The sequence below is a fragment of the Strongylocentrotus purpuratus genome, unplaced genomic scaffold (genome assembly GCF_000002235.5).
Source record: "Strongylocentrotus purpuratus isolate Spur 01 unplaced genomic scaffold, Spur_5.0 spur5_scaffold_8, whole genome shotgun sequence".
In the NCBI taxonomy this organism is placed as follows: Eukaryota; Metazoa; Echinodermata; class Echinoidea; order Camarodonta; family Strongylocentrotidae; genus Strongylocentrotus; species Strongylocentrotus purpuratus.
In genome coordinates this window covers 24,468,640-24,487,530 of record NW_022145614.1, presented here as the reverse complement: position 1 = coordinate 24,487,530, position 18,891 = coordinate 24,468,640, and the positions used below count along the sequence as shown (strand labels likewise).

The 18,891-nt window shown below is 35.5% G+C and overlaps 1 protein-coding gene across 2 annotated transcripts in view; it reads right to left on the bottom strand.

The window, feature by feature from the left end:
* Positions 1-1,223: 1,223 nt before the first annotated feature.
* LOC582731 (protein broad-minded) overlaps positions 1,224-18,891 on the bottom strand; it is a 34,270-nt gene continuing 16,602 nt past the window's right edge. Inside the window, exons 20-30 of one of the 2 annotated variants that reach the window (XM_030975333.1) lie at positions 17,827-17,946; positions 17,231-17,319; positions 16,510-16,620; positions 15,515-15,720; positions 14,621-14,737; positions 13,594-13,747; positions 11,988-12,109; positions 10,997-11,151; positions 5,563-5,703; positions 4,498-4,686; positions 1,224-3,468 (exon numbers count right to left, since the gene is read on the bottom strand). In XM_030975333.1, coding sequence (XP_030831193.1) covers positions 3,355-3,468; positions 4,498-4,686; positions 5,563-5,703; positions 10,997-11,151; positions 11,988-12,109; positions 13,594-13,747; positions 14,621-14,737; positions 15,515-15,720; positions 16,510-16,620; positions 17,231-17,319; positions 17,827-17,946 — 1,518 coding nt within the window. In that variant the 3' untranslated portion in view covers positions 1,224-3,354. Of the gene's footprint in view, positions 3,469-4,497; positions 4,687-5,562; positions 5,704-10,996; positions 11,152-11,987; positions 12,110-13,593; positions 13,748-13,811; positions 13,955-14,620; positions 14,738-15,514; positions 15,721-16,509; positions 16,621-17,230; positions 17,320-17,826; positions 17,947-18,891 lie in introns of those variants that run through there. The other variant, XM_030975334.1, reaches the window with a different exon arrangement.

Below are 18,891 nucleotides of genomic sequence, written 5' to 3'. Positions count from 1 at the left end.
TGTCACGACACAATATAAAGTCTCGAAAATCTGGTTACAATTTAATTTCTAGCAAGTGCTGCTGCACGAAAATCCGAGTATCGAGCTAGTATGCCGAGCCGGTGAGTTCGGGAGTACGTACAACCTTACACCGTAGACGTATCCGTCTACTCTGCGGTGAGTATCTCTGCCAAGTTCACCAAATGGGCTTGGCATATGATTGCGCAAATGTAAACAAAACGGACGGCACGTTCGCCCGTCCCGTAATAACGGGATGGTTCTCACATCAACTTTATATTTGCTGGTAGCTGCATGCTGGCGGTCTTTATTCATTTCGTGCGAATAAAAACTTGCACTTCATAGCAGGAACACAAAAATATGGAGAAAAAAAAAATAGAAGAAAAAATATCATAAGCAAAATGAGAATGTATAAATGGAAGATAAACATAATCAATTGATAGAAAAACTGCCCTTCAAATTTGACAGGGAATAATTAATATGTACTTTTAATGATCTTCCGTTATTAAAGTGAGTTTAATCATCACATATCTTTGGTGCCCCAACTACTCTTGTTTCCCTCTTTCAGTACTTTTTTCTTTCTTTGCCTCATTTTCATATTCTTTAATGCACCCTCGATCACTCGCTCCTCCTCCCCCGTTTCCATTTTTGTTTCTTTCTCTTTTCTTCACTGTTATCATCTTCTGTAGAAATTCCTTTCCATGCACACATTAAAACTGTGATATATCAAATATTTCAAGTTATTTAAAAAAATCTTTTTGATTAATTGGTTCAGTGGTGAGTTTGGTACAGAGAGGAATCTCAACTCAAACTCGAAAATATATTTATTGCACTTACTAAAATGACAGAAAAGAGGAAAAGGCTTTAAAGCAAGTGGCATGCAATATAATGTTTAGCCTCGCCTAATTGTTAAAAATATGTTGCAGTAGGGCGTCATGGAAAAACTATTTTTTAGCTGAATGACGTTAGTACCCTGCTTTTTAAAGAAGACATGAATAGATGATTTATTTTTACAAAATATATATAAAAGTAGACATATTACCATGTATTCCAAAGTCTGCTGTTGGGTAAAAGAACATCTCTTACTTTCTGAGCTTATACCAAATATTCTTGTTCCTTAAATTTGCTTCATTTGCTGTTGTGAATGGATCCATTTCAATGTTGTACATTGTATGTGTATTCAGCACTAATCAGATTTATTAAATAAAGGAATGAAAGAGATCAAATGTCTTTTTAACAAATTTATTTTCTTTCTATGATTTCATAACATACAAATAAATACTAACAAGTGTATTTACAATATATTACATATCATCAATATGTAAATAAATAATGCTAGTATGCTATACAGAAGTACATTACAAAGGCAAAAACAAAATGAATGTAACTATGTAACTATGTATTTACACATTAATATGATACTCCATATTTTTACCACTAAAAATCCACACACAAACAAGAATGATTGTCATAAATGTTTGAACATGATACTTAATTGCATCATATCTTTAAAGAAGATAACAGCGTCAATAGGGAAAAACTGCATTGTTTGGATGCTGTGTTGTCACCCCCTCCCCGCCCCCTGGTATTATGCAGACCATTCATACATGATGAACAAGGAAAGGATCTGCATGAATCATTCAGGGATCATGTCAAAAACAATATTAAAAACTATATCTATATCTTCTATTTTCACCCAAATTTTCCTATATTCATCATATTTTAGAGCAAGATATTTAATTTTATTCAGTAAAGCAGTATAAAGTATCGACATACAGTTCAAGGTGTTGAAACATGAGGAAGCAGATGTAATCACTGAATAAATAAATAAAATTTCAATTGTTTTGAGTCAACGTATTACATTGAGAAGATATAATCAAATTATTCTATTCCATCCAATTTTGTCGTTTTTAGTCAAACTATCCAAAAGTTGTCACAAAACTATACCCAAGGTCAAACACTAAAACTGTGCATGATTAAGAGAAGATGAGAAAAGAACATGAAATCTACATCATAATTCATACATGCAAGTCTCAATTTCAAACAGATCATAATTCCATCACATGTAGTCTACTAACCTCTGTGTCTAATCGACCTGTGGGTGATTCATTATGTAGAAAGTCCCTGCGAGGAATTGTCTGGTTTTCTATTCCATTCTACACTATAACAATGATACCCTTTTTCTACTCACAACAATAGTAATTTGACACTGTTTTTCATCAAATCCATGACTTTTATGAATTTGGGGCTGTGCCTGCAAACAAAATTACCATGAAATTAGAGCTGTACTGGCAGGTTCTTTGATCACAATCCTGACATTGTCATTTTGAATGGATCTCTCAATATGACAAGCTTGTAATATCTCAAATGGGGTTGCATCGGCCAAATTTCCAAATAATAAGATTGTGTTATTGTTATATGATTGACAATAAAATTCAATGATTACAATTTGATATCATCAACATTGAAATTATGCATGTAAAGAAAATGGAATAAATAATTCTGAAAATTATGATATATGACAGCATATTGTCTTCAGCTAACTGCTTACATCATGATTTTTATTTCTCTTTTAAAAAATTGTCATGAGCTTAAGAAGTTACCTTCTTTCATTTGCCACAACAAAACAATCAGTACATGCTTGTGTAATGATTTCATAACATCTTTTGTAAAAAATGAGAATTTATAAGCGAAAAAATTGCTTGAAAAAAATGCTGTGCATTTGAGGGTTCATGTACAAGTTTCAAAATGAAAGATAACTGGGTTATGGATAATCTTTGTTAAAGATAATCTTCAGTTCTAGCAGAAACAAATGAGTTTGTATGAAACTTGTTGAACAATTCCTCATCGTTGTTACACTTGCATCAAAGGACATTTATATCACATATTCTGTTGTTCTGTCCACGATTTCAAATGAATTTTTGTGTAAATATCTGAAAATCGCAATACCCAACAAGCTAAAACTGGCTTTTAATAGTACAAATCCTTACATTCAAAGATTCGTGTTTAACACATGCCTAATCACACAGGCAAGTTCCATCCTTGCCAGGGAATCTTATTTCACATATTTAGAAGCTATTTTTTAAAATCTAATTCCACATGAATACAAACAATTATTTTAAAAAATCATAGCAGCTATTAATTGTATGTATCTTGCTTAGTTATCTACTAAAATCAGATAAACCTGATGAAAAATTCTAAGGGCTTTACCAACATTACAAAAAGGTCTTCACTTAAAAATCTCCCACACTTGCATATTTTCAGTCAGTGGTATTATCTATTCAACCGAAGCAGTGGAGCTTGTTGAAGTGAAAGACATTGGTATCTTGATAAGCCAGAGTGAGTTGATCTACATTATCATGCTTTACTGAGATTCTGCATGTCTTGAAGGACTGTCCCTCTGAACTTCCTCTCAAGGTTCTTCATGTAAGCCAGATGGTCTCCGACATGGAACCCTTCAAGGCTGTTCTCCTGCAGAAAGAGAGAGCATCATTAGTAGGTTTATAGCCATTTGGTCTAAAACCGGTTCTTCAACTACCCAATTGGTCTATTCCCATATGTTCTACACCCAGCCCATCTACTATCCACATGGTCTAATAATCATTTCATCTACTTATCATTTGGTCTAATGACCATTAAGGCTAATAGCTATTTGGTCTAATTTCCACTTGGTCTAACCTCCCATAAGTCTACTATCCATTTGGTAGACCAAATAGCTCATTTAGTCTCATTTCCAGTTAGTCTAATTCCCAGTTTGTCTAATGCCTATTTTGTCTACTATCCATATGGTCTAATAATCATAAATAATAAAAATCATCAAGTGATTATAAGACCATATAAATAGTAGACCATATTGGAAAAGCCTAATTGGGTAGTAGACGAACTGGTTATAGACCAGTGGTAATTCACCAAATTAGTAGACTATTTAACAAAATGATTTAAACAAAAATTATCCATACAATTAGAAAGTACAAAGACCTTGTCAACATATTCCCATTGTACAAATGTTTAAGCTGACCTGGATCAAGGAGTTAAATCTTTCAAGGAGAGCAAAAAGTTTTTAAATACGGCCACAATTTGAAAATTATTTCTTTTTCAAAATTCTTGATAATTTTAGTGATAGTATGAAGAAAAAAAAAACATCTGATGATCTCTTTAGCAGGTACAAATCAATTACTAAAGTCATGCCATAAATGCTTACTGTGGATAAATATCTTCCTGGGTGCTCTCTAGTGCCCATATCCCACCAACGAATTGGTTAATGCTACTGCCTAAAAATACATGTCTCTTTCATCCCATTGGTTAATTAAGCACAAGACAGAAACTCATAGATATCTGACTTTCTCATCAAATCAGCGCTCAATTAACATAAGACAAGGAGGATCATGGGGGACCGACGGGCAACACTTAAGGCATTGTTTTCTATAGAGAGGGAGCAAGTAGCTACAAGTAGTGCAGAGGGGCTTTAAACAAGTACCAACTCTAGGAGGCGTGTCTTACCTTGAGGAAGATCTGTAGCCGTTGTTGCTGTGTGTGGTGCAGGATGGTGGGTTGCATGTGACGCAGGATGGCCACACACAGATAGACTTGATAGTCGCTTCCCATCAACACACACAGGCACACATAGAGGCAGATGTCAGGCCAGTCCAGGTAGTTCCAGAAACATTGACTCAACCAGTGCTGGCAAATCTAATGGATCAAGAACACAACTCTTTGTTTAGATGCCGCTTATAAGTATTGCCTGCATGGTGATGTAGATATACAGTAGGCTTACGGTTGCACTATGTGAGAGAGGGGGAGGATTGGGGAGTCCTGAAAAGGACTGTTTGTAATCTTTCTTTGAGTGTGTGTGTAGTCCTGAAAAGGACTGTTGGTAATGTTTCTTGAGCTTATAGTTCTAAAGAGAACTATATAGCTCTTTGTTTGTTTGTTTGTTTTTATTTCTGTTATATAAAACGAATTTACCAGTAATCTTAAGAAAATATTGAAAATAACAAAATTTATAAACAATATATACATTTAACATGAGCAAACAATCATAAGGCATTAAAGTGAACAACAACAAGATTAAGAATTGAAAGAATGTACAGCGTACTAAACTAAACTGATCTTCATTTGCTGTTCATGTTCCAAACATATAAATATCGATGAAGCTACCCTTGGTAAATAGGACAATATTATTGTCATTTTTAAAGGGAGAGGGTGGTCAGTTTCCATATGCAGAAGGTAACAACTTAGCTGACACCAGACTTGATGGGAATACCATTAATGGGTGTACCAGTCTGCACACAGCAAACCCGTAGGCCAATCAAGAAATACCCTGTAGACTCTGAGAGAGTCTTCAGGTGATGAAAATGTAAGATAATGACTTTACCATAATAAGGGAATCGGTGGAAAGGCCGACCATTACATAAAGTCTGTTGGTCATAAAACCGAAGGCTGATCCTGGTAACTGACAACACCCGTTATTGGGTAAACACCCAAATGGTGTCAAATTCCCTGGAAGAGCCCACTCATATGCGTCTTTAAATGAAAGCTTATCAAAGTGCAGAGCGACGAGCTTACCTGTGATGGTGTATACCCTGAGAGTCTGAAGGCAGAGTAGAGCTGGGGTAGTTCAGTCTGCAGGATCAGTTCTATCAGGTAACATGTGGTGGAAAACACTGGTCTGATGCCACTCATGGCCAACTCTACAGGTAGCTGAACCTGTCAAGACAGGCAGGGTTCACAAGAGAATGGTCAGTATAAAAATGTTCATGTTCATGTTTAAGCACCTTCACTTTGGAATAATTTACCATTTAATTTGAGAATCATAACTTCCTTAGAGACCTTTAAAGGTAATACAAAGTTTTGGGAATTTAGAAAATTGGGCGGATAGTGAATCTTTACAATTTTGTTATATTTGGATGCCCCTGTGGATGTATTATAAGCACTAAAAAATTAGCCCCTAAAACACTTCTGTTTTCGAGAAAAATTGAATATAAGAATTTACCGGTGCTCCCGGTAAATATTGATAAATTTCAAATAGCGCCTATGGCCGTACAATGGTAGCTGCGACCATGAAAATCTCAGAATATGTAGTTGTGATATATAATTTCCAAACGGAAATAGCTAATCGGTCGATTTTAGTCAAGAAACATTGTTTCATAGCTAAATTAATATCTCGAACTTGAGAGGGAGCTATACAGCATAAAGAGTTTATTATTTATAATTTTATAACTTTAGACTCGATTTCAACCGCGACAACGATCAATGAATATTGTAGGAACGCATATGCTTCCGAAATTGTTAATTTGAACCAAATTCATGACCCCATATCAAAACTTTGTAATACCTTTAAATCCAAGCTGTAATCTTATCTTTTTCAACAATACCTGTACTAGACACTATGACACTCATCCAAACTCTCTTATTCTTTCCATTTTTCTTAAGCACCTCGGAATAGAATTGTCTAGATATACAGCGCTATATAAATGCCTATTATTATTATTGTTATTATTATCATAATGAATCACTTCCTCCTAATTCCTGCCAATAGTAACTCATCTCTTTGTAACTGAAATTCTAAGCTCTATACATTGTAAGTATCCCTGTTATTATCTGTAATTGATCTATGGTAATGTTTAAGCTGTAAAATTAATTGCATTAAAGAGATTAACTCAATATGTAACTGGACCCACCCACAAAGATGGACACACTCTTGATCTCATCCTAACTCGAAATACTGATAACTTCGTCTCAAATTTAAATACTACCAGTTATTTGCCGTCTGATCATTCTGCTGTGATATGTAATTTGAATATTGCGCGACCCAAACCAGCAAAAATCAAAATCTCTTTCCGTAAATTTCGCGATATTGATATTAATGTCTTTCGCACTGATATATTAAATTCACCTCTGTATAAATCTCCCGCATCTGAATTGGACAACTTGGTTTGTCAATATGACTCTGTTCTAAATGACCTTAAAGACAAGCACGCACCTTTAATAACTCGCACAATCAGGTGTCGTCCTAACGCACCTTGGTTCAATGAAAAATTACATGAAATGAAACGGATCTTACGACGCCTTGAGCGACGTTGGATTGCTTCTAAATTAGAAGTTGACAGACAAATTTTCAAAAACCAATGTTATGAATATAATCGCATGATCAAACAATCTAAACAAAACCATCATTCAAAACAATTTGAAGGTTGTAATTCAAAGCAGCTATTTCAAAAAGTCAACAAATTGTGCACACCAAAAGTACCCAAGGTGTTACCTTCTGGCGATTCTGATCTTTCACTTGCTGAACGTTTTTCTGACTTTTTTACAGACAAAATTCGGAGTATCAAAAATGTTCTTAAGGATTCATCAAAAACGGATGTTTCCATATCCATGCTTGATTCATGCAATTCTTCATTTCCTGAATTCTCACCAGTATCAGAAAATACTGTCAGAGTTATAATAATGAAATCTCCATCAACTTCATGTAGTCTCGATCCGATGCCGACATGGCTGCTTAAGAACTGTTTAGATGAGCTTTTACCAGTCATTACCAAAATTATAAACATGTCTATTCAAAGTGGTCAATTTCCTGATGTTTTGAAATCGGCACAAATCACTCCTCTTTTGAAGAAACCAAATTTGGATTGTGAAATTTTGAAGAACTATCGGCCTGTTGCCAACCTTAAGTTTCTTGCTAAAACAATTGAACGTGCTAGTGCTTCTCAAATTCAGGGCTATCTATCATCAAACAATCTGTGTAGTAAAATGCAATCTGCTTATAGATCTTCTCATAGCGTTGAAACTGCTCTTTTACGTGTATATAATGATTTGTTGTTAGCTGTGGACCAAGGTGATGAAGCTGTTTTAATACTTTTAGACTATTCTGCGGCTTTCGATACTATCAGTCATGATGTTTTTCTTGATCGCTTACGTAATAGATATGGTGTATCAGGTACTGCCTTGAATTGGTTTAAAACCTACTTTATGAATCGTTCACAATCTATTGTCATTAATGACTCATTATCCAAACCTCATGTTCCACTTGAAGGTGTTCCTCAGGGATCCGTCATCGGCCCTTTATCATTTACTCTGTACACTGCACCACTTGAAGATATTATTGAAGCGCATGGTTTAGGCCGAATGATATATGCAGATGACACCCAAGTTTATGTTGTTTTGAAACGTGATTCCGACCATTCTGTTATTACTAAACTTGAAAGATGTATAAATGATATCAAAGCTTGGTCCACTGCTAATGATTTGAAGTTAAATGAGGATAAAACCGAGGTTATACATGTAACATCTCGATTCAGAAAGTCCTCCCATTTACCATCTGTCGAAATTGCTAATGTTCCGATACAACCTGTCAAAAGTGCACGTAACCTTGGTGTCATCTTTGAAAATGATCTTAGGATGGATGATTATATAAAAAATATTTGTCGCTCAGCTTCATATGCCTTGTACAAGATAGGTGGTATTAGAAATTTTCTTGATAAAAAATCTACCGAAACGCTTATACATGCATTTATTACATGCCGTCTTGATCAATGCAACAGCCTTCTTTATGGCCTTCCGGAGTCGCACATTGCAAAACTCCAGAGAATCCAAAACTCTGCTGCCAGGCTTGTAACACGCACACGTTCTTGTGAACACATCACCCCAGTACTTCGCGAATTGCATTGGTTGCCGGTGACGTACCGCATCATGTACAAAATCTTAGTTTTAACTTATAAATGCATTCATGAATTGGCACCAATTTATCTGCAAGAATTAATCGAGGAATACAAACCCTCACGCAATTTACGGTCATCTTCACAATTAAACCTCGTATCTACTTCTGTGTCAACTCTCTCTTATGGTAATCGCTCCTTTCGCAAAGCTTCTGCTGAACTTTGGAACAAATTACCTTTAAATGTAAAAAACTGTCAAACCGTTAACCTATTCAAAACTAGTCTCAAGACACATTTATTCAAAATTGCGTTCGATGATTAATTATCTCTGTTCACTTTGATGTGTATTCCATATGTATTGTTATTTGTAGGTTTATTTGCATTTTTAGTTTTGTATAAGATGTAATTGTATATCAGTCTATTTTGTGTGTATAGCGCTTAGAGACTTCGGTGGTAAGCGCTTTATAAGTAACGTTTTTATTATTTATTATTATTAACAAGATAGATGGATAAAGGTTATCATGGCAAACGATCATCAACTAACACTGACGAGAGCAAGTCATATTGATAAACTCAGAGTCAAATCTTTATCATCATAAGTTTAAGTCCTTCAAATCCATTCTGATCCTAGTTTGCCTTTTTTTGTTTTTTGTTTGTTGCTGTGGCTTATCAGGTGGGCTGTATCTAATACAGACCACCTTATATTTTTGTTAAAATAACCTTTATTATTATTTATTTATTTTTCTTATTTTGACCCACTTTTTTGTTAGCAAGATAACTTTGAAATGGTTCAATCAAATGCTTTGATATTTGGCACACATATGTATAGGCATATGGACAAGACACGGTAAGGTTTTCAACCTTGACCTTGACTGATGACGTCATCTAGGCGCCATTTTGTGAAATTTTCCGAAAATCATCTCATGATCATATCTTCATAACCAAAAGGTATTTCTCATTCATATTTATCACGATCAAGGTCAATATCAGTCCGGTTAATTTCAAATAAAAAAACGCGCGCGTGTGTGTACGTCCGCGCGTCAGTGCGCGCGCAAAAAATTTAAATGCTCAAAATCGTCTCAAACTTTTTTTGCATACGTTTCAGGTCATTTTAAGCATTTTATAAAAAATCGCGCGTATGAGCATGCGCGCGTGTTTTCGTGTTTTTTTCTTTCATGATATTTCTCATATTTTTTCAAGGAATTTGATACCATGTTTATCTCTTTATGACCATTATTAACAAGATGAGCGTAAATTCAAGATAAATGTCAGTGCGCGCGAGCTCTTTTAATACATAGCATATATGGGCAAAAACATGCCTATACAAAATCCGTTATAGCTCTTTGGAATGCACCGGAATCCTCAATTTTTTTTTCATATTTAGATAGAGTATGAGTCGGAAATATGATTCCATGTCTCATTTGGCCATTAAGTGTATCGTGACATCATCACAATGGCCTTGGAACTCAAAATACGAATTTGCATATTATGACGTCAGCATATTTATGTAAAATTTATTGTATCTCTGTAAATATTGATCAATTTTCTTCAAAATGTTGATATGTTGTAGCTAAGACAATTCTCTACAAGCTCAGTTAACACTATTTTTCATTTTGATGACGTCATCATAGTGAAAATTTTGGTTAAAGGCCTCATGTAAAAAACTTCATAATTTGCGTGTTATGCCTATAGAAGGTGAATTTAGTTCACGTTATGAATCTACATGATATTGTCTTTTAAGAATTTGTAAGCAGTATGTCGCTTATTTTTGCTCTATTTTGTCTCAAATTTTAGTTGACCAGCCCACCTATACTTGTTCCAAACAAGTATTATATGTCTAGTTTTGTTTATTCTTGCTGTTTCCGGCATTATATATGAACAAGGCTTTTATTGAGTGAACAACAAAAAATATTTCAATGATTGTATGAAAGACATCTCCTTGAAGACATGAGTCACACTATCTAATGTACTAGATTGTTGTCAGTGTTCCCTTCTCTTCTCTTCCTTTCTCTTTCTATTATAAAATTAAAAGTCAAACCTGTCTATAGCGACCACCCAAGGGAAACACAAAAAGTGGCCTTTGAAGACAGGTTTCTTGAGTACATGTTTCAATGAGAAACCATTTTCAAGGATGACAAAAAATCTGGTCTTTGTAGAGAGGTGGTCACTAAAGCAAGTTTGATAGTATATGTTGTTTCTCATGCGGAAAAAATGATTTGATTTAATTTGATTCAATTTTTAATTTGTTTCACTTTGATTTGATATTTCCATAACAACAAACAAGAAGACATCGTTCATCCTGAAGATTATTTCTCCCTTTTTCCTTTTTTCCAAATGCTTACCGATGCATGGAGACGAGGCATCCAGATGTATGCAGAGACGAGAAGAGAAGACATCTTCTGGACCACTGACCACGCCCTATCTTTGTTACCTCCGTACAGGAGAAAGAGGGTACAAAGGAACCAGTCATGACCTGGATAGTCCCCTTGTAAGCAATCTACAAATGACAGAATTACTGCTAAGGAAAACTAGAGTAAAATAATAATAATAATAATCTGGATTTATAAAGTGCTTCATACAAAATACCATCTCTTAGGGCTTTAACGGTCATCAGCTTCATTTACACACAATGTGCACCATCTCTACTCTCTGGAGATTATTCCTACCTTATGGTCACCATGAGGGCACATGGAAATTACTAATACAAATCCTTTCATCATCCTATCAGGTCCCCATTTCTTTCATGGGTATGGAGTGGCAAATGTAGATTAATGTCTTACTAATGGACATTAGTTCCGTGTCGGAGATCGAACCCACGACCTTTGCATTTCAAGTCTAATGATTAAATCACTCGACTACGACACCTCTGCATTTAATATCAAGCCAGTTGTATCAACATTTTTTTGAAGAAAATCAAAATATAGAAATAACAAATTAACGGAAATGCACGTTTAGAATGTGATCGAAAGGTCAAGTCAAATACATTAAGCCATTATAATTTTAAAACCATGACCTTCATTAAAGAATTCAATAATGTTATATCCCTTGTTTATACATGTACTTTTAATGAATACATTGTCATCAGTATTCATCATTATGTAAATTAAATTGTTGGCGATCATAAAGAAATAACGAATATTACGCACAAGAAAGAAATCCTTAGAAATTGAAAAGCTGATACTGTATGATATCAAGTCCATGAAATTACAGCAAGCAATTTAATCAGCATAATAACACAATTGTCTTTAATTTCTGAGCCATTAACAGCAAAAGATAACATACAAGCGAGTTAATGAGCTATTTAACATAGCAAATTTTAGAGTGAAAGGATACGCATCTCTGATTCCATGTTTCTCTGTTGACTGTGCAGAAAGTACTTCGACCTCTTAAGGAGTACTGTCAGATCATCTGTCGCTTCACCAGGACTGAGTAACACCTTCAGCTGCTGCCCATACCTGATTCATAGCAAACGTAACAACAGAGACCAAAATGAGTTAAATTGGATGACCGCAATAGTGACATTAAATGTAGAATATGTAGTTGTCAGGTTCTGTACCCAGAAGTTCCCTTTTGTCATTGTTGCTTTTTTTGTTTTGTTTTCACTGCTGTTTAATTCAAGAAATAATCTGAACAGCAAGGACCCTTTGATAAAGGATCCACACCAGTTCCCAGAACTGATTTTAAAAACGGCAACCATTGTTTGTTAGTTTCATTAAGGCCTAAAAAAACTAGATGGAATTTTGACTGCGCGCAGTCAAAAATGATGCCTCCGCCATAGAGCAACTTTACAAACCAAAACGGAAGCAATTTTTAAAATTCAATATTGATTGTAATCCATCTGTCGGTTTTAATAATAATGCATTCACAAACATTTTATAGTCATACATAATGAGCCCCATGACCTTTGACCTGATGACCCTAAAATCTAATCAGTTAATTGCCTCTGCAAGATACATATATACATGTCTTGAGTTTGATAGTAATATGTCTATTGGTTCTCATGATAATGCGATCACAAGCTATTTGTGCATACATAATGAGCCCTGTGACCTTTGACCTCGTGACCCCAAAATCTAATCAGTTCATTGGCTCTGTTAGATACAAACATGACCCAAGTTTGGCAGGAATCCATTGACCGGTTCTTGAGATAACGCGATCACAAGCTATTTTTGTATACATAATGAGCCCTGTGACCTTTGACCTTCGACCTCGTGACCCCAAAATCTAATCAGTTCATTGGCTCTGTTAGATACATACATGACCCAAGTTTGGCAGGAATCCATTGATCGGTTCTTGAGATAATGCGATCACAAGCTATTTTTGTATACATAATGAGCCCTGTGACCTTTGACCTCCGACCTCGTGACCCCAAAATCTAATCAGTTCATTGGCTTTGTTAGATACATACATGACCCAAGTTTGGCAGGAATCCATTGATCGGTTCTTGAGATATTGCGATCACAAGCTATTTTTGAATACATAATGAGCCCTGTGACCTTTGACCTTCAATCTCGTGACCCCAAAATCTAATCAGTTCATTGGCTCTGTAAGATACATACATGATTCAAGTTTGGAGAGAATCCATCAATTGGTTCTTGAGATAACGCGATCACGAGAACGGGACGTACGGACGTACGGACGGACGGACGGACAACCAGAAAACATAATGCCTCCGGCTACTTTGTAGCGGAGGCATAAAGATGCTGTATTGCCCTTTAGTTGCCAAACCATGGGTCTGTCAGTCAGAAATTTGTTTATTTTTTATTTATTTATTTTTTTTACTCCCTCTTTGGGCGGATATTTCTCAGTTTTGACATTTTTTTCTCTAAAAATCAGTATTTTTTTTTTTTTTTAAAGCCGACCGTAGATTTCAAAATTATAGGCATAACTGGTACAAGACAAAAGCAAGAGATGAGCCTTGTTTCCCTAGGGAACTAACCTGACTGCCATTCTGGTGCCGAACTCCTGGAGACTGGAAAGCTTCTGGTTCTTGATAGAGCTGTCCTTGATGACACCCTGTCTGGTGGGGATGATCTGGAATTCAGGTAGCTCTGATTGGACGTTGACTACCTGCTCTAACAGATCAGCAAGGGCTGGATGGAAGGAGAGAAGTTTACAGAGAAACAGTTACTTGATAGATTCTAGATAGATTCTTGAAAGATTCTTGAAAGATTATTGAAAGATTCTTGAAAGATTCTTGATAAAGCTGTCTTTGAAGACACCCTGTCTGGTGGGGATGATCTGGAACTCAGGTAGCTCTGATTGGACATTGACTACCTGCTCTAGCAGATCAGCCAGGGCTAGATGAAGAGGAGTTTTAAGAGTAGCAGTTACTTGATAGATTCTTGAAAGATTCTTGATAAAGCTGTCTTTGTAGACACCTTGTTTGGTAAGGATCATTTGGAGCTCAGGTAGCTCTGATTGGACATTGACTACCTGCTCTACAAGGTCCGCTGGGGCTGGATGGAGAGAAGTTTAAAGAGAAACAGTTACTTGATATATTCTTGAAAGATTCTTGATAGATTCTTGATAAAGCTGTCTTTGTAGACACCTTGTCTGGTAGGGATCATCTGGAACACAGAAAGCTCTGATTGGACATTGACTACAGGTCTGCTCTAACAGATCAGCCAGAGCTCGATGAAGAGTTTAAAATAACGCATTACTTGATGAATTCAAATTATTGATAAAAGCTGTCTCTTGTTTGGTAGGGTTGGTCAGAAATTGGGGCAGAAATATTTTCTGGATTTTTTCTTTTCTTTAATAGAGTAATAATTCTCTCCTTACAACCTGAGCTTTGGAAATTACCAAACTAATAAAAGCAAATAATATAAAATATGAAAAATGTGATTTCAGTCACAAGCAATGAGGTTTAATATACCAGGCATTGACAATGAGATCTTTATGTCAAGAAAAAATAAAATAAGTTTGGACTCAACGAGTTAAACAGTTCCCTGACGATATCTTACTTTTGGAGTTGAGGGCATCATGTTTGTCCATCAGTACATTGACAAATGTTTCTCTGCAGTTAGCTAACCAGTCGATGGTGTTATTCACGTTGGACAGAGCCCGGCTTAGATCAATGTCTGGGAAGAGAATAAAACATCATACAAGAAAGTCATATACAATGAGTTACAATTAATTCTCAAATAACAAACAAAATTGTCTCCAAGTGCTTAAAAATACAGGTGTAAAACTAAATTGTTGATATCTTTAATTAACAGCAAGATACTGGTACACATATTTCTGAATAACATTTTCCAATGGCGCAGTAGACAAATAAAATCTACAAAACATTTTGCTAAGTAGATATCTATCTAGATTTTGTCTTTCTTGGTCAAGATAAATTGTTGCAAACTTTTCCACAATGGTTTTCAAGAAGGCAGCTTAATATTTTGTTACATTGCCTCAGATTCTGTAACAAAATCCTGGATTTAGCTCGTGCTGCAATCATAATTGTAAATCTTTAGGTCAGTCAAAATTTCATTTTTTCGTTTTCCTAACGTTTTTTATAACAATACAGTCTACTGGGGAAAATGAGTATGGTAAAACTAGTCACTCAAAAATGTTTACTTTTTGAGGAACTTCATGATCATTTTGAAGCACAATTTTATTAGGGCTTCAATATTACACCATATCACAGACACTGATAACACGTAGGGCCATGCATCTCAGATTTAACATTGTTAAACGATGCCTTTGATAGGAATCAACTATTTTCTCACTTGAGTGACACTTCCATCAAAGTTATTTGATCTTTCATGATTTCTGAATACCTCATAACTCACATATATAATTCTCATATAAAGAACTGTGATAAAAATTTGAACAACAATAAGGAAAGTAGGAGCGATCTATCTTACCTTGCTTGAGCGCTGATGGTCTGGATACTGCAGGGATGTACTCCTTAGGTACCGGGAAGCAGGTCACTACGGGCCAAGGGAAGGGTTCCTCCTGGTCCTCTGAGAGGGTCCTTGGTGGTAGGATGCGCTCCCTGGGACCACCGATCACGTAAGACCGCACCAGGATGTGGGTGCGTTCTATTGACAGTGCATCCACCATTACTTCACTGCAGGGATTAGAAGATCCATTCAACTCAATTCAATTCAGTATGTGTTCATTGGTTTGTTTCCACTATCTATAATGTGTAGTGTAATGTGTTATTTATTACAATATATATTAATTTTTGTTGGTAACGTGTACAACCATGTAATCTTGTTATTTATTATCTATGTCAGGGGACTATTGCTTACAAGTATTACAAGCTTCCTTTTTAGTCTCCAATAACTTCATGATTTCCAGAATTGTAAGATTATGGTTATTTCATGTTACTTTCATATATGTATTATTTTATGGCTTTATGATGGAAATAAATGATAATGAATTAAATTTAACAGAGCAGTAATATGAGTATGATACCGATGAAAAAATTCATAGAAATCAAAAGAAAGTTCATATGTCAGGATGCTGAAACTACACTAAGAAATGCTATTGACCACACAAATGTGAAAGAACATTTAAAACAGTAGAGCAAATCTGGTTCAGTCTAATCCAACATGTTTTTTGCTCTGTGCATGTTTTCATCAGGCTTTAATTAGCATATTAATATTATCCTTTTCCAATCATCTCTAATAGGTGAGGATTCAGTCTTCAAACAAAATGATCAAAGACTTTGGAGCAGTGATATGCAGTTGATATTAAAATTATTAACTAATGAAAACTTTTGATCCGTTGTGATCCCACACATTACAAATGCAGTTATAACACTTAGTCCTGATAGCCTAGGCTTTTTTATATTTATTCATTTTTTCTTTTTTCTTGGGGAGAGGGGAAGGGGGACTGGTGGTAGATTCCTTACCCCTTTTCCATGCAGTTATTCATCTGTGCCTCCAGCAGCCTGTCCCAGATCCTGTATTGAGTTTCTAACAGTAGCAAGGTATCCAGGCACGAAACCAACACACTCAGTAATCTGAAAACAAATAGAAATACAGGCAACATATTTCAAATTTTCTTTGGACAATACTAAGCAAAGCATACAGAAGGACCAGCATGATTTGTTGTTTCTCATTTTTCTTCTCTTATCCTGATGGAACACAAATAGAAAATCAATACACCTTCTCTGCTTGGGCTCTCTGATTAAGAGGAAGTCCACCCTGATATTAAGTTAGTTTTAATACCTGCTTTTTTTTAAATACCAGCCAATTATTAGGGTAGACTTCCCTTTTAAGAATATTTGCCTATATCAATCTGCTATAGCCACAAACTACTTGCGAAACATACTCTTTGCTCTTTATACATGAGTAGGCTTGCGGGTGCACCATGTGAGAGAGAGAGAGAGAGAGGAGTCCTGAAAAGATTACAGAGTCAAGAAAGATTACAGAGAGTCCTTTTCAGGACTCCTCAATCCTCCCTCTCTCTCTCTCACATGGTGCACCCGCGAGCCTACTGTATATCTACATCACCATGCAAGCTGATACTTACAAGCAGCATCTTTGCTCTTTGTTTACAAACAAACAAACAAACATATAGGATATTAAGCAAATACTTCTGTTTAATTGTTAATTGATTGGTTTGTTTACCTTAGACCAAACACATTACTCTCTTCTAGATTGAAAAGAGAGTGCTGCTTAGCTTCTGAGTCCACCAGGATCAGACGATCAATCACATCCTGAAATCACAAGAAATTATCATACATCTGAGATTTCTCATCACTTCATAGGCATAATTTCAATGACAACAACAGCAATAATAATAATAATAATAATAATAATAATAATGATAATATGATGATAATAGCTATATTATATCTTAACATATATTTGCTCATTGCTCAGATTAGAAATATTCTCTATCAGACTTATTTGACAGATGTCATTTATTTGCAGTTAAACATTTCATGAAAAAGTTTTCTGAGAATTATATATATTGAGCAATACCAAAAAGAAGAGCTTTGAAATTTGGTGTAAAATATCTTCCATGTGAAAGACTTCATTACAGGTGATTACACTATTTTAAGTCTAATCTTACAGTACAACATTAAATTTGAAAGTGAAATTTGCAGCCTAGGGTAATGAAAAGGCTATTATCAATTTTTATAACACATGTATATTACAACAAAAACAAGAACTGCTTTCATAAACTTTGGAAAGCAGATTCTTTAGGGATCTAATCTTACAGGAATAGTTTCAGGCATCTCCCTGAACGAGTAGGATTCCTTGTTCTTCAGGGGTTGGTTGGCTAGGACTTCATAGACGGCAGGGAACGCTGACAGCAGGTTCACCATGTTCAGAAAGTACTGTACAGAGAAAATAAAAGAAGATAAGAGAGAACATGAGAGACATGATGAAAGACTGTGACAGTGGTGTTTGCTCTTTTCAACACTAAAAGAGTTGTGGGGACAAAACTCTGGGGCACTTGCTAGACTGGTTCAACTTGCTATGCAGGCATTAGCATACTCAAAAACTACTTTTCAAATTATTTGCATTTAAAGTTTTGTTTTATATTTAAACTGCTTTCCTTCCGTAAAATTGGTTTAAAACTGAAAAGACTACCGGTAATAGAAATGTAAAAGTAGAAAACAGCCACAATTTTTTTCTCAGAAATAAGTCAGTTTTATAAAAGTTTGAGGCTATTTAGTGCTAATGCCCTTCTGCTTAATGTTTCATTTTTTACCTCAAAATCGAGCTAACGCCCTTCTGCCACCCAGGCAACGATATACGTAATTCTGTATACTGGAAAATATGCAACTTCTACAACCATCTTTCTGGGACAAAATCAAAGAATGTTTCAAAGGACATGGAAAATACATAATGTAGCTTGTGTCATAAAAATAATGATCAAACATTTTTGTATAGCACAGAACATATAGGTATTATTGCATGTCTCTATGCGCTTTACAGAACAGAATACAGGAGTGGAAATGGTATAATGGGCTCATAATTGTGAGATCTTACAAAGTGCTAAATGGATATGTTTCATAATCGTATTTCATTATCCCTCTACAAAACCTGTATTTAACACATGTCAGACCTTAAAGGGGGTGTAGCATGACAAGACTATGTGTCTTTCCCGTGGCCTGACTCTGGGCCAATTGGGTATAATACGACTACGGACAATTCGACCGCAGTATTCACGTGCGTGCAACATACGTGAAACTGAAGCGTGGGAGAACTTTGTCTGTTTCGTGAACGCTTGCGCACGCTGACCATTGATTAATTAAGTCCATTCGTTTATGTGCAGT